This window comes from Sciurus vulgaris (genome assembly GCF_902686455.1).
Source record: "Sciurus vulgaris genome assembly, chromosome: 10".
NCBI lineage: Eukaryota > Metazoa > Chordata > Mammalia > Rodentia > Sciuridae > Sciurus > Sciurus vulgaris.
The window spans coordinates 113,711,845-113,724,844 of NC_136470.1; the positions used below are offsets into that span (position 1 = coordinate 113,711,845).

The 13,000-nt window shown below is 40.7% G+C and overlaps 1 protein-coding gene across 1 annotated transcript; it reads left to right on the forward strand.

Moving 5' to 3' along the window:
* Positions 1-357: 357 nt before the first annotated feature.
* Positions 358-2,280, forward strand: LOC306670301 (cyclic AMP-dependent transcription factor ATF-3-like). Its single transcript, XM_079154984.1, has one exon. The coding sequence runs from the start codon at positions 509-511 to the stop codon at positions 1,052-1,054; it is 546 nt and encodes a 181-aa protein (XP_079011110.1). The 5' UTR covers positions 358-508; the 3' UTR covers positions 1,055-2,280.
* The last annotated feature ends 10,720 nt before the right edge of the window (positions 2,281-13,000 follow it).

A 13,000-nucleotide genomic window follows, 5' to 3' on the forward strand; every position in this document is an offset into this window, starting at 1 on the left:
ATCTTCAACATGTCGGCTTAGGACCAGACTTCCTTAACAGGACTCCCATAGCACAAGAAATAAAAGCAAGAATCAATAACTGGGATAGATTCAAACTAAAAAGATTTCTCTCAGCAAAGGAAACTATCAGCAATGTGAAGAAAGAGCCTACAGAGTGGGAGAATACCTTTGCCAATCATACTTCAGATAGAGCACTAATCTCCAGAATCTATAAAGAACTCAAAAAACTCTACTTCAAGAATTCAAATAATCCAACCCGGAGTACACCAGCAAGCTGCCAGCCAGAGGGCTATAAAAGGGGTGATGCAACCGCTCCAAGCCACAGTCGCACTCCGCAAGGCGCGCACTGCACAGCGCTCTCCCTGCGCCGCCGCCTCCGCCGGAGCAGACCCGCCCGCTTGCTCGCCGGCTGTGAGTCGTCGGTGCTCGACCGCCCGCCGGACAGAAAAACAGCCCGACCCTGCCTGTCCTCCGGACCCTGGCCATCACGAGCGGAGATTGGAGCAAAATGATGCTTCAACACCCAGGCCAGGTTTCTGCCTCGGAAGTCAGTGCCTCCGCCATCGTCCCCTGCCTGTCCCCTCCTGGGTCACTGGTATTTGAGGATTTTGCTAACCTGACACCCTTTGTCAAGGAAGAGCTGAGGTTTGCCATCCAGAGCAAGCACCTCTGCCATCGGATGTCCTCTGCGCTGGAGTCAGTCACGGTCAGTGACAGACCCCTGGAGATGTCAGTCACAAAAGCTGAGGTAGCTCCTGAGGAAGACGAAATGAAAAAGAGGCGACGGGAAAGAAATAAGATCGCGGCCGCCAAGTGTCGGAACAAGAAAAAGGAGAAGACAGAATGCCTGCAGAAAGAGTCAGAGAAGCTGGAGAGTGTGAATGCTGAACTGAAGGCCCAAATTGAGGAGCTGAAGAATGAGAAACAACATTTGATATACATGCTCAACCTGCATCGGCCCACGTGTATTGTCCGGGCTCAGAATGGGCGGACTCCAGAAGATGAGAGAAACCTCTTTATCCAACAGATAAAAGAAGGAACACTGCAGAGCTAAGCAGCAACTGGGGAGTCCTCATCGAATACTCCTTTTCCACCTAAAACCCTGAAGCCATTGGAAAACTGACTTCCTGTGCACCTATAGAATCCCAGCAGCAAGAGCCATTGAGGCGGGAGGGCCCATGGTAACTCTACTGGACCTCCCCACTCTGCTGCAGAGTGAACTTTGGACCAGGGCAAGTGCATCCTTTGTCTCAACTCTAGGATTTAGGCCTCGATGCCCTGGCTGTTCTTAGATGTTCCAGATGGCCCCTGGTTAGGGTCCTGCCTGCTTTCTTGTGGGCTCCACAAGAACCAGGATGCCCACCATTAGGATTCAAGTAAAGTGTCTATACCTTGGGTGGGTGGAGTGGTGTCATCTCCTCCACTTCAGCTGCCACTGTCGCTCATAGGGGACGTGGAGTGAGAACGATATTTATTGAAGTTGTACAATGGCCAGGGTTGTGCTTTCTAGAGAATATGCTGTTATGTCCTGGAATTACTGTGTGCAAGGCATTCGTTTCAAAACTAGGCATTGTGCTCTTTTGATGTTTGTTCCGTGCAACAGTGGTGTGACTTTTCCGTGGTTTACCTCAGATCTGATTTCTGAGAGTTTGGAGGGTCTGTCACCATGGGCAGTGTCTTACAAAAATGTTCAGTTGGCCAGAAGAGCTTGCCAGCCCCCCAGGACAGCAGAATTCGTCCTGTTGGCCAGCAGAGCAGCTTAGTATCAAAGAGGAGGCCACCTTTCTCCTGGCACCCAGGTGTTAAGGGAAAACCTGGATGTGACACTGGGGTCCTCTGTTGCAGCCTCAGTTACAAGGTCACAGGAAGAAAGCAGAAAGAAAGTCCAACTTCCAAAGGGGTAAGGCTATCCTCTCGGTGACTTTGTCAGGAGTTACTTCTAGTGGAAGAGCCACATTTCCTTTCCTGCGGTTAAAATCTGGACGGTAGAAATGCAGGTTTGAAGCCAGATGATACCCAGTCTTTAGCATTCTTGGATGTTAATGGCATTGTTTTGTCATGCATTTGTTTTAAGAAATCTGGCCCCAAGCATTTGCAACTGCGAGCAGTCACTCGCACTGGCCACAAGGACTCTGGCTACTGTCTGATAAAATTCTGATGTTTCTGTGAAATCCTCAGAGTGTTTAACCCTTCTCAATAGTATCATTACAGTTTTCTGTAAGAGAAAATATTTATCCTAGTATCCTTAGCCTGTCAATATAATAAATATTGGAACCAAGACATGGTAAAAAAAAAAAAAAAAAAAAAAAAAAAAGAATTCAAATAATCCAGTCGACAAAAGGGCTAAGGAAATGAATAGACACTTCACAGAAGAAGATCTACAAGCAATCAACAAACATATGGAAAAATATTCAACATCTCTAGTAATAAGAGAAATGCAAATCAAAACCACCCTAAGAATCCATCTCACCCCAATTAGAATGGCAATTATCAAGAATATGAGCAACAACAGGTGTTGGCGAGGATGTGGGGAGAAAGGTACACTCATACATTGCTGGTGGGCCTGCAAATTAGTGCACCCATTCTGGAAAGTAGTGTGGAGATTCCTTAGAAAACTTGGAATGGACCCACCATTTGACCCAGCTATCCCACTCCTTGGCCTATACCCAAAGGACTTAAAATCAGCATACTACAGAGATACAGCCACATCAGTGTTCATAGCTGCTCAATTCACAATAGCCAGAATGTGGAACCAACCTAGATGCCCTTCAATTGATGAGTGGATAAAGAAACTGTGGTATATATATACAATGGAATATTACTCAGCCATAAAGAATGATAAATTATGGCATTTACAGGCAAATGGATGAAATTGGAGAATATCATGCTAAGTGAGATAAGCCAATCTCAAAAAGCCAAAGGACGAATGATATCGCTAATAAGTGGAGGATGACACATAATGTGGGGAGGGAAGGGTTAGTGTTAGGGTTAGTGTTAGGGTTAGGGAGCGGGGCAAGTATGGAGGAAGGAAGTACTGTATAGAGGGAAAAGAGGGGTGGGAGTGGTGGGGGGAAGGGAAAAAATAACAGAATGAATCAAACAACATTGTTCAATGTAAATTTATGATTACACAAATGGTATGCCTTTACGCCATGTACAAACAGAGAAACAACATGTATCCCATTTGTTTACAATAAAAATAAATAAATAAATAAAAAATAAATAAATCTTTTGAATACAATTTTAAATGAACTGGAATCTAGTCTACTTTGGAGTCATTGTAATATGCAGTGAGGCAGAGCCTTATCCCAGGTAGGGAGGGGTTCTTCACAAATCTTACGTAAAGTATTCTAATTCTGAAGCTGATCTTTGCCTCTTTCTTAAATGTCATTTTACAATGTTTACACATATTGTTTCCTGAGTCTATATGAACATTATATCTAAAACATGAATCAGAGAAAGGATGAGAGAGCTTTTAACTTTCCTTTTGTGTGGAAAAGTGGCAAAATGCTTTCATGTTTCATGATATTAACCTTTAAACAGATCAGGCTCTCGTTATCTTTTAGAAATACATTTACATTTTTATCCCAGTGTAGAAGGTAACATAAAGTTCAGGTCCAGTTACGTAACATTAAATGATATAAATAAATCCCCAATGAAATACACCATTCTTATAAGTTTAAAATTATCATTACAGACAAGTTTAGTTTGGAGAACAGCAGCCTAATAAAAATATTCTTTTAAATTTTCTGCCTTAAAGACCTGTATACCTGGAAGGTATGAACATATTTAGTATGTCATACTAATGTTTTCATATTAACCAAGTTTAACTTTTAAAGGGAGAATTTAGACTCTGTAATGTAATTATTTTCTGTAAAGTAGTATGAGAGGGAGTGAGAGAGAGAGAGAGAGTCTTAAAGTCATTTTTCTGTGTTGCAGCCCAGAGAAGTTTAACGTTGACACTTTTTTTCTTCAGTCTCAGGTTGGTCACTCTCTGAGCCTGCTGGATATTGCAGTTTGCATTCCAATGTAGGCTTCAGTAAGGCTAGGTAAGGGAAATTGCTGCCTAGGGCTTTTTAACCCTTTTTCCCTGGTAATCAGGTCAGGTTTGGATGCAGAAAATTAAGAAACATTATCTCCCACTACTTTTGAGGAATGGGGCTGCTATAATATACTCCTTACTGAGACACTCCACTGGCTATTAGGCTGGTTAGGGTTATTTTTCTTTTTCTCAGTGAGAAGCAGGTTAAATTTTTGCTTCATAGGTAAGTTGAGGGTAGGAGCTTGAAATAAGGCTTTTTACATGATTTTGGACTGGGACCTCACTCCATTTGCCATTTTGCAATAATTGATTTTTTAATTTTTGGAGAATTTTTTTTATCAAAGGTTCCATATTGGATTTATGGAAGGGAAATGAAGGGTTAGGGAGGTTGAAATTTTGAGAGGAGGTCTCTTCCCATTAAGTGAAGGGGGCAATGAAGTATAATTAAAAAGGAATGGGTAAAAAGAGTTCCCTCAATGCTGACAGGGTATGTTATGCATGGGTTGTAAGTTATTCCCTCTACCCCAACCATAGAGGTTCTGGAAAGCAGAGTTGGTCCCCAAAATTCTGGCAAAGCTGAAAAAGTTGCTCCCATATCAATGAGGAAATAAATTGGCCTACCTTCAACAGTGACAGTTACCCTGGGCTCATGATGGGTGATGGTCATCAGGGTGGAGAGTCCTGGGCACCTTCAATCCTTGGAGTTTGGGCCCCTCACCCCATTGGGTGGAAGGACAATCAACTCCCCAGTGTCTGTCTCTTTTGCATTTAGGGCAAGGGCCAGGTGGCAGTCTGGGATTAGGGCATGTACTGGCCCAGTGTCCTTCCTGTTTGCACTTGAAACAAGGTTCAGGAGGTCCCTTGTACTGCCCTTATTGGAAGCTGTACCCTTGGGTTTGCTGTGCAGGGCCTGTGCCAAAAGTTGAAATTTGGCTTTATCTCTTTTCTCTTTTTCATTTTCTCCAGCCAAGAGAATTCATTATCTAATTTATATTGGGGCCAAACTGTGTTGCAATAGAAAATGAGTTTTTGAGACCTAAGATCTGAAGTCAAATGGAGAGGCCAAAGGTTTTTGAGGAGACAGTCAAGGGGGAGAGGATTGCAAAGAATTTTAGACTGGGCTGAGCCCGTGGCTAAGAGTTCTCAGGAGCTTGATGAAGGGAAACAGGAAAGGAAAGGGTATCCCCACAACCTCTCTTCTTTCCCACTTAGGAGCAGACCATCAGGGATGGTCATCACCATCCCTGACAGGTCCATGGCTAAAGCCGATGGAGACCCTGACCCAGCACTGGGATTTTTCAGAGAGAGAGAGTCATCATAGAAGAGCTCCAAAAACTCACTGCCAGTAGAGGGAAAGCTGTGGAGAGTCAAATTCTGTGGTGGGCGAGGAGGTCAGCAATGGGCAAGAGACAGAAACACCCTATTTTGGATATTGGCCAGGGAGGAGGGGGCATGATCAAGGTGGCTCAGATCCCTGTGAGGAGAGAGCCAGCAGGCAATGACTGTGGACCCCCTCCCAAGGTTTGACACCAGAATGTTAGGGTAACTGATGCAAATATCCATGAGAGACATGACTCTGAGTTCAAGCAAAGGTTTATCGACAGAGTCTGCCAGGCTGCCCCTCTGCAAGAAGCTGTAGCCTGCAGGAAAAATTTCTAAACTATATATAGTCATGTACAATGGAATAGTTAAAAAATAACCAGTTGGCCCTATGACTGTTACTTGATGTCTTTGCTGTGGTTTCCGTACTTAGGGACTCTTTGGCTGAAGCACTTTTTCAGAGAAGGAAAGCAAATACTTGGTGATGACACAATCCTACTTCATCTTAATTACAAGAATTACAAAAATGGCTATAAAATTTTATTAAGCACTGTTAGGGACAGAAAAAAAAAAAAGAGGGAGAATATTCTAAAGTGTCCTTTGTCCTGTAACTACCTAGATACTGCTGATGGAGGAGAACCTCAGGATGCTGTGTAAGTGTCTCTTCCCTCTCACCCAGGTAGGTGTATATGTGTATGTTGTGGGGCTGAGGGTCTTAAGAGTAGGGGACTCTGGGGATTCCCAATAGGTATTTTATTCCTATTCGTGATTTCCCCAGGAGTGGGGGGAGTGATGCTGTTGGTCAGCTTTTGCATCACTGTGACCAAAACATACAATAACAACAGAGAGAAGAAAAAGTTTATTTGGGGTTTCCTATTCCAGAGGTCTCGGTTCATAGATGACTGACTCCATTGCTCTGACCCTAATGAGGCAGTACATCATGGGGGAAGGGTCCACTGGAGGAGAGCTGCTCAGCTTGTGGCAGAATCAGGAAGCAGAGAAGGGAGAACCACAGAGCAGTTTCACTCTTTCAGGGCATGTCCCCAATGGCCCACCTCCTCAAACCATACCCCACGTGCCTACTGATTGGGTTATAAATATTGTGATCTAATCATTTTACCTTCACACATTCCTGCATTAGCAGAAACTCTGGGGGAACACTCCCTATCCAAACCATAACTGGTGCTCATGGAAGTGGAGCTGAGGGTGACCCTTCCACTGACTTGTCAGATCCATGACACTTTCTTGAAGCAAAAGCCTCAGTCTATGGGCCTCACAACTACAGCCTGTATGGATGCTTAAAGCTCCTCTTGATAGACCCAACAGATGGATCACTGAGCTCTGTTCAGCAGGCAGTACAAGGGATAAGGGACTGTGCAAAAAAGAGTTAACAGCCTCAGGCTGCTATCTGTAAAGAGGTTTGCTTGGACTGTGGTCCTTTGCTGGCATCTGAGAAATTGGCACTTAGATGAACCCTAACCATGAAGTACAGTTCACTGAGCTTTGACTGTGCAAGCAATGTGATTTATACTGAAAACCTGATTTCTTCTGAGAGTCTGGATTTTTAATAGCTATTAGGCAGACGGTGCCTACAGGACCAGTGCCTAATGAAATCTTGGGCACTCAAGTCTTTGATGGCCTTTCTGAGGAGAAACATTACACACACTGTTGATTTTTTTCACTGCTAGGAAAAGAATCACACTCAGAGTGTTCCCTTATGGGAAGGAGAGAACATAAGGAAGCCCATGATGGGTTCTTCCAGACTGCCTCTGTCAGAGAAGGACATGTGGGTTTTTTTCTACTGAAAAGTTAGGAAAACTGCCAACTTAAGATATGTCCAACAGAGGCCTATGCACTGCTGGTGAGGTCCTGGAATGTTCCTGTCATCCAGCACCTCTAACCTTCCTGATGGACTTCATTGACTCTCTGAAGGACTTCTGTGCCTGGGATGGTCCCATGTTGGAGAGAAGGGATGGCACCCAAGAGTCAGGGCAGAACTAGGACCGAGAAGGGAGGACCCTTCAGTTCAACTGTGTGAAGTTCCTTTGTATGCCTTAGTTTTCTTCCTGTTCAGTGGGATCAGACCACCTTCCCCTCTCTCATAGGAGTAGGCTGTTTCTTTCACTAAACAGACTGAGGAACTGCCTTTTACACTGCTCAGGGCTAGCCCGACATGGCCAAATATGATCCTCATTTTTTCTTCTCCTAAAACTGTAGAACCTAAAATAGTAAGATATCCATTTTTCCCCTCCACCTGGATTTAAAATGCAGAAAACCTTGGAGAAATTACCCAACAGTTATCAAACAAGACTATAATTATCTTTTTTTAACTTAAAGTGTCTGCTGCTCCATTTTCACAGGGATGTGAAGTTCTTGATAGACATGCAGCTTAGGGATATTTTAAGGGACCAGGGGTGATGGTTTTCAAGAGTATTTAGGAGGAGAAACTGTATGTTTATCTTTCTTAAATCACCTGACATACTCCCCTTAGCTTAGTATAAAAATCAGAGTTACTGTCAGGGTCCATTAGAGTTTTCCCAAATAGTGATGATTTCAAGAGAGATAATGTCTTTATCCCATTTAAGGCCTTTTTTCTTTTTTTCCCAGACCTGAGGACACTGGCCTCCTATATCTAAATTCCTCCCAGTGACTGCACTACTACTCCCTGGAGGAGTCCAAGAAGAAGTGGGCCAAATTATAAACTTCCATATATCTTGTAGACAAGAACACTTTATCAGTGTCTCCCTCTGTCACTGATATAAAAATTGTCAAGGAATAAGCTCAGGGTTGCTGCAGAGACTTCCCTCAGTAATGAATTCCCTTCCTCACACTTTTCCTTTTACAAAGGCAGAGCTCTTAGATTAGAAGTATGATGCCAGTTCCTTTTCTAAACTCTCAGAAGCGACAGCCAAGGATCAGAAACATATTGCTTACCCCTTATCAAAAGTTATGGCAGGGAAGCTCAAGGTTTCCCCTAGAGATGTTAAAACATTGCCCTTAAAGGGTGGCTACTAGGGAATTAAATTGACCGAATTATATTGTGTGCATGCATAAATATGTAACAATGAATTCCACTATTATGTATGATTATAATGTGCCCATAGAAATATAAAGAACAAAATAAAAAATAAATCTCAAAATTCAAAATCTTCAGATTTCATTTTAGTACTACAACCCTGAAGATTTTTAAATGATAACTTGTGCCACAAGTAGAAAATTCCACACCATGAAACTTTGTTTCATGCACAGAATTATTTAAAAGAATTATATAAAATTATCTTGCCATTCTTTCCCACCCTTTCTTGGTACCCTTCCTCTACTTTTCTGGTCTTCCTTCTATTACCCCACATTTTCTCCTTTTTCTCTCTAGCTTCCACATATGAGAGAAAAATACAACCCTTGAATTTCCTGGTATGGCTTATTTCACTTAACATAATACTCTCAGATTCTATCCATTTTCCTGCAAATGACATAATTTTATTCTTCTTCTGGCTGAAAAAAATTCCATTGTGTATATATACCACATTTTATTTATCCATTCATCTATTGACAGACACAGGCTGGTTCCATAATTTGGCTTTTGTATATATTGTGGAAATTTAAGGGAAATTATCTTCATCTTATGTGTATAAGGTGCATATGTAACTAAATGAATTTCAAACTTAGATTTAGTCTTATTCCCAAGACATCCCATTATATATATATGTATATGCAAATATTCCAAAATCTGAAAAAGTCTGAACTCTGAAACATTTCTGGTCCCAAGCATTTCAGATAAGGGATAGTCAACCTATAACTTGTTTTTAAAGGCAATGGGAATTTGGCAAGCTACATTGTAGAATTGCCAGCCTAATGATCTTTAATACTCTTTATTCTTTTTATCAGTGCTCTTCTATAAAATAAAGATCAAGTTTTCTTAAAAATATTTTTTGGGGGGTACCAGGGATTGAACTCTTGCCTCAACAGTTTTGCTAATGTTTAGGGTATAAAGATGATAGGTGCTTATTGTTTTTAATTGAGATTAGTGTTTCCTTAAAAAATGTAAGTAATAATGAAGAGGTAAATCATGGAGAAGGGATTCAAGCATAAGAGAAGAGTTGAGAGCCAGTTAGGATCTGAGTCAGGTGAGAAGGCATAAGTGACAACAGCTGAGGCTCAGAAGGGTGGTTTCAGGGATCCCATGGTAGGCTTGGGTTCTCAAGGCTGCTCTGTTCTTTCCCCAACTCTACTTTGGCCAGGGGAAGAGGAGAAGCCCAGCTTTCTGGTGAATACAGGCTGCCTTTCCTTTTCTGAAATGCTGATGGAGGGAGGAAGGACTTTTAGCCATTGTGATGGGTACTCTACAGTGGTTTCTAAATATAATCTTTCCTTCTTTTATTAATTTATTTTGTGTGTGTGTGTGTGTGTGTGTGTGTGTGTGTGTGTGTGTGTGTGTATGCACATGCACATGCACTGGGGATTGATCCCAGGTGTGCTGAGCTACATCCCCAGTCCTTTTTATTGCTTATTTTGAGACAGGGTTTCACTAAATTGCCCAGGCTGGCCTTGAACTTACCATCTTCCTGCCTCAACCTCCTGAGTAGCAGAGATTACAGGCAGGTGCCTCCATGCTTGGCTCAAATTTAATCTTTTTTATATTTTGAGCTTTTACAGAAACAATCAAATTCAATGTGAAGAATTCAAAGTATTCTAAAACGTAATGGTAACACCTTATAAAAACCTGGAGTTATTAAGTCCTAAAATGTAAAATGCACTATTAAGGTTCCCAACATTGACATTCACATAAATAATTATAGTACCTTAATAGTATCTAATAGTCTGATCTTGTATATTGGACTTCCTTTAAATTGTTTATTATGGGAATATTCAAACATATGCAAAAGTAGAAAAAGGGTTAATAAGGTCTCATCCTTTTTCAGCAATTATCAACTCAACCAATTTTGTTTCATTTTCACCCACCCTCACTAGATTACTTTAAAGAAAATCCAAGACATTGTACCACTTGTTCACAGTAACACATGAATGACCCAATGATAAAGCCAGGAATTAAACCTCATTTTTCTGACACTCAACTGAATTTTTTGTGGACTGTTTTTTTCTCCTAGAAAACTACTTAATGAAAAAAAGAACATGTTTTCCAACTCTAGAAAATGGGTTTATATTTTTGGGTGATGAGCCCCATAGACAACTTACCTTCTTATTCTGATGTTGCATATCCCTGCTCCCCCAAACCCTTTCTATATCAGAAATTTATTGATCCCTGGGTGCAGGACTATATGAGATTCTGTAAGCCAGCAAAATAAAGTTGTAAGTACACTGTCCTTATTCTCAAAGAACCAAGATTCTTTGGGAAATAGTGCATAGAAACAGGAAATAATGATATTGGTAGCAATAATGACAAAGACTGTTCAAACTATAAAATATTGCCAGGAAAGACATGACAGCTTGTATATTTTAAAACAATACTTAACCACAAAGAAAGGTCTTAGACTTAGTAATCAAATTCATGGTATAAAATTCAGTTTAACCTGCATTAAATTTGCTTAGTTTCATGGAAGGATTCAGGACTGGAAGCAGCAGCCGCATCATCAATATTCTTGTCAAGAGATTTTCAGTATTTCAAGGGGCACTTTCCAGGCCCTAGGACCAAAGGGACTAAAGCTTGATAGAGAGATGGCAATGACTTGGAAGCAAATCATTTCATAACAGAAGCAATTGCCTTTATTTTCCAGTATTCCCTCTCCCCAACATTTGATTATTAAAATTTTCCAATATATAAATAAGTTAAAATAATGTAAAATGAACACCCAATGCCTAAATCTATCATTCAAAGTCTATACTTAATTTTTATTATATGTGTTTTGTCATATTAATACACATATTTCATTCTCTCCATCCATTGATCTATCTTATGTTTTGATGCACTTCAAAGTAAGTTTGCAGATCTTTGCACATAGTTATTAATATTTTGTAGCTTTTAGCATATATCTCCTATGCACTTTTATAGATTTATGCTAGACACCTTATTTTGGGGATGATTGCAAATGATATTTTTTTTTAATTTTAGTCTCCACAGGGTTATTGATAGTATATAAGAATATGATTGATTTTTTGGTATTCTTTCATCTTTCAGCTCTTCTGGATTCACTTATTAGTTCTGGGATTTTCTACAAAGACAACCATATTAGCTGCAAGTAGGGATAATTATATTTTTTTCCTTACTATTCTTTTTATTTCCTCTTCTTGCCTTATTGGATGGCTAGAACATTTGACTGCCTTGTGAGAACCAAAAGTTAATCACTTTTTTTTAAAAAATCAGTTCTCACTTAAATACAAAACATATTGTTTAATTATAACAAAGAGTAATAGCAAATGTTTAATATGTGTCAGGCATTGGTCTCAGTTCTTTATAATTATTAAGTAATTTAATCTAAAAATACTGAAAGTAGCTATTATTATCAAACCCATATTATAGATAGACATAGAGAGGTTATGTAAGTTGCTCCAGATCACATATTTTATAATGGTGGAGCTAGTATTAGGACTTGTGTAGTCTGGCCCCTCATACGTCCAATGTTCAAAAAGCCGAGCTTCCTTTGTAGGTCAGCCTGTCTTGTACTTCAGTGGAAGTAGAAGAAAGGGAAGAGAAGTCAAGAGAGAAACAGTGAGGACGTTGCATTATGAGAGACAAAGTTTTGAGAAAAATATATATATACACATGAGACCCGAGATGTAACAAGAATGGGAGAATATGATAACGTACCAGAAGCGGCAGGCAATGGAAGGCATGTTAAGAACAGTAGCCTGCCTAATCTGGGTCCTTCTTGCTTTCTAGACCTTTGGTCCTTCCTCTTATACGGTCCACACAGCCCATCTGGAATGTCAGGCTATAGATTTTACATCCCTTTCAAAACCTCACACACACCCAAGAATTTGGGTCTTTGTACCTGGGCATCATTATTAGTATTTTCTTCTGCTACTTTTGTGTGCTTTTTCTGAATCTCTTTCAGAGTCCAGCTCTGAGGCAAGGGTGTTTAAGAAGTTCTGGTGTGGTAACCTTGTAGTGGCTTTCTCCATCCCCCACTATGCTCTTTGATCTGATAGAAGCTTAATTAATTTAGCTCCATGACTTGGAGAATACCAACTCCTGGGTGTCAAAAAACAATTAAAAGATGGACTAAAAGACAGAAATAGACATGAGAATTGGAGGAGGGAGCACAATGAAAAAAGTGGCATTCAAGTTGATGAAAGAAGCCAGGTACAGTGGCACATTACTATAATGCCAACTACTCCAGAGGCCAAGTCAGGAATATCACAAGTTCAAGGCCAGCCTCAACAACTTAGTGAGATCCTGTCTCAAAATAAAAAATAATACAAAGGACTGGCAATGCAGCTCAGTGGCAGAGCACCCCAGGTTCATTCCCCACTACCATAAAAAAAAGGGGGATGATCAAAGAGAGCTAGAAATGCTGTGTTCCTCAAATTCTACAGAGTGAAGGAATTTAGTATTTTAAAATCCAGGGCAAGTCAGGAGTGCCATGGAAAAACCCAGAGGTCTGAAGCAGATGATAAATAACCAAATAATGCTTAAATTCAGTAGAATTACATGTTGGCTGATTACCATAGTATGTGGGGGCA

Excerpts from the sequence above, each read along its gene's own strand:
- LOC306670301 (XM_079154984.1), top strand. The coding sequence starts at position 509 with ATGATGCTTCAACACCCAGGCCAGGTTTCTGCCTCGGAAGTCAGTGCC.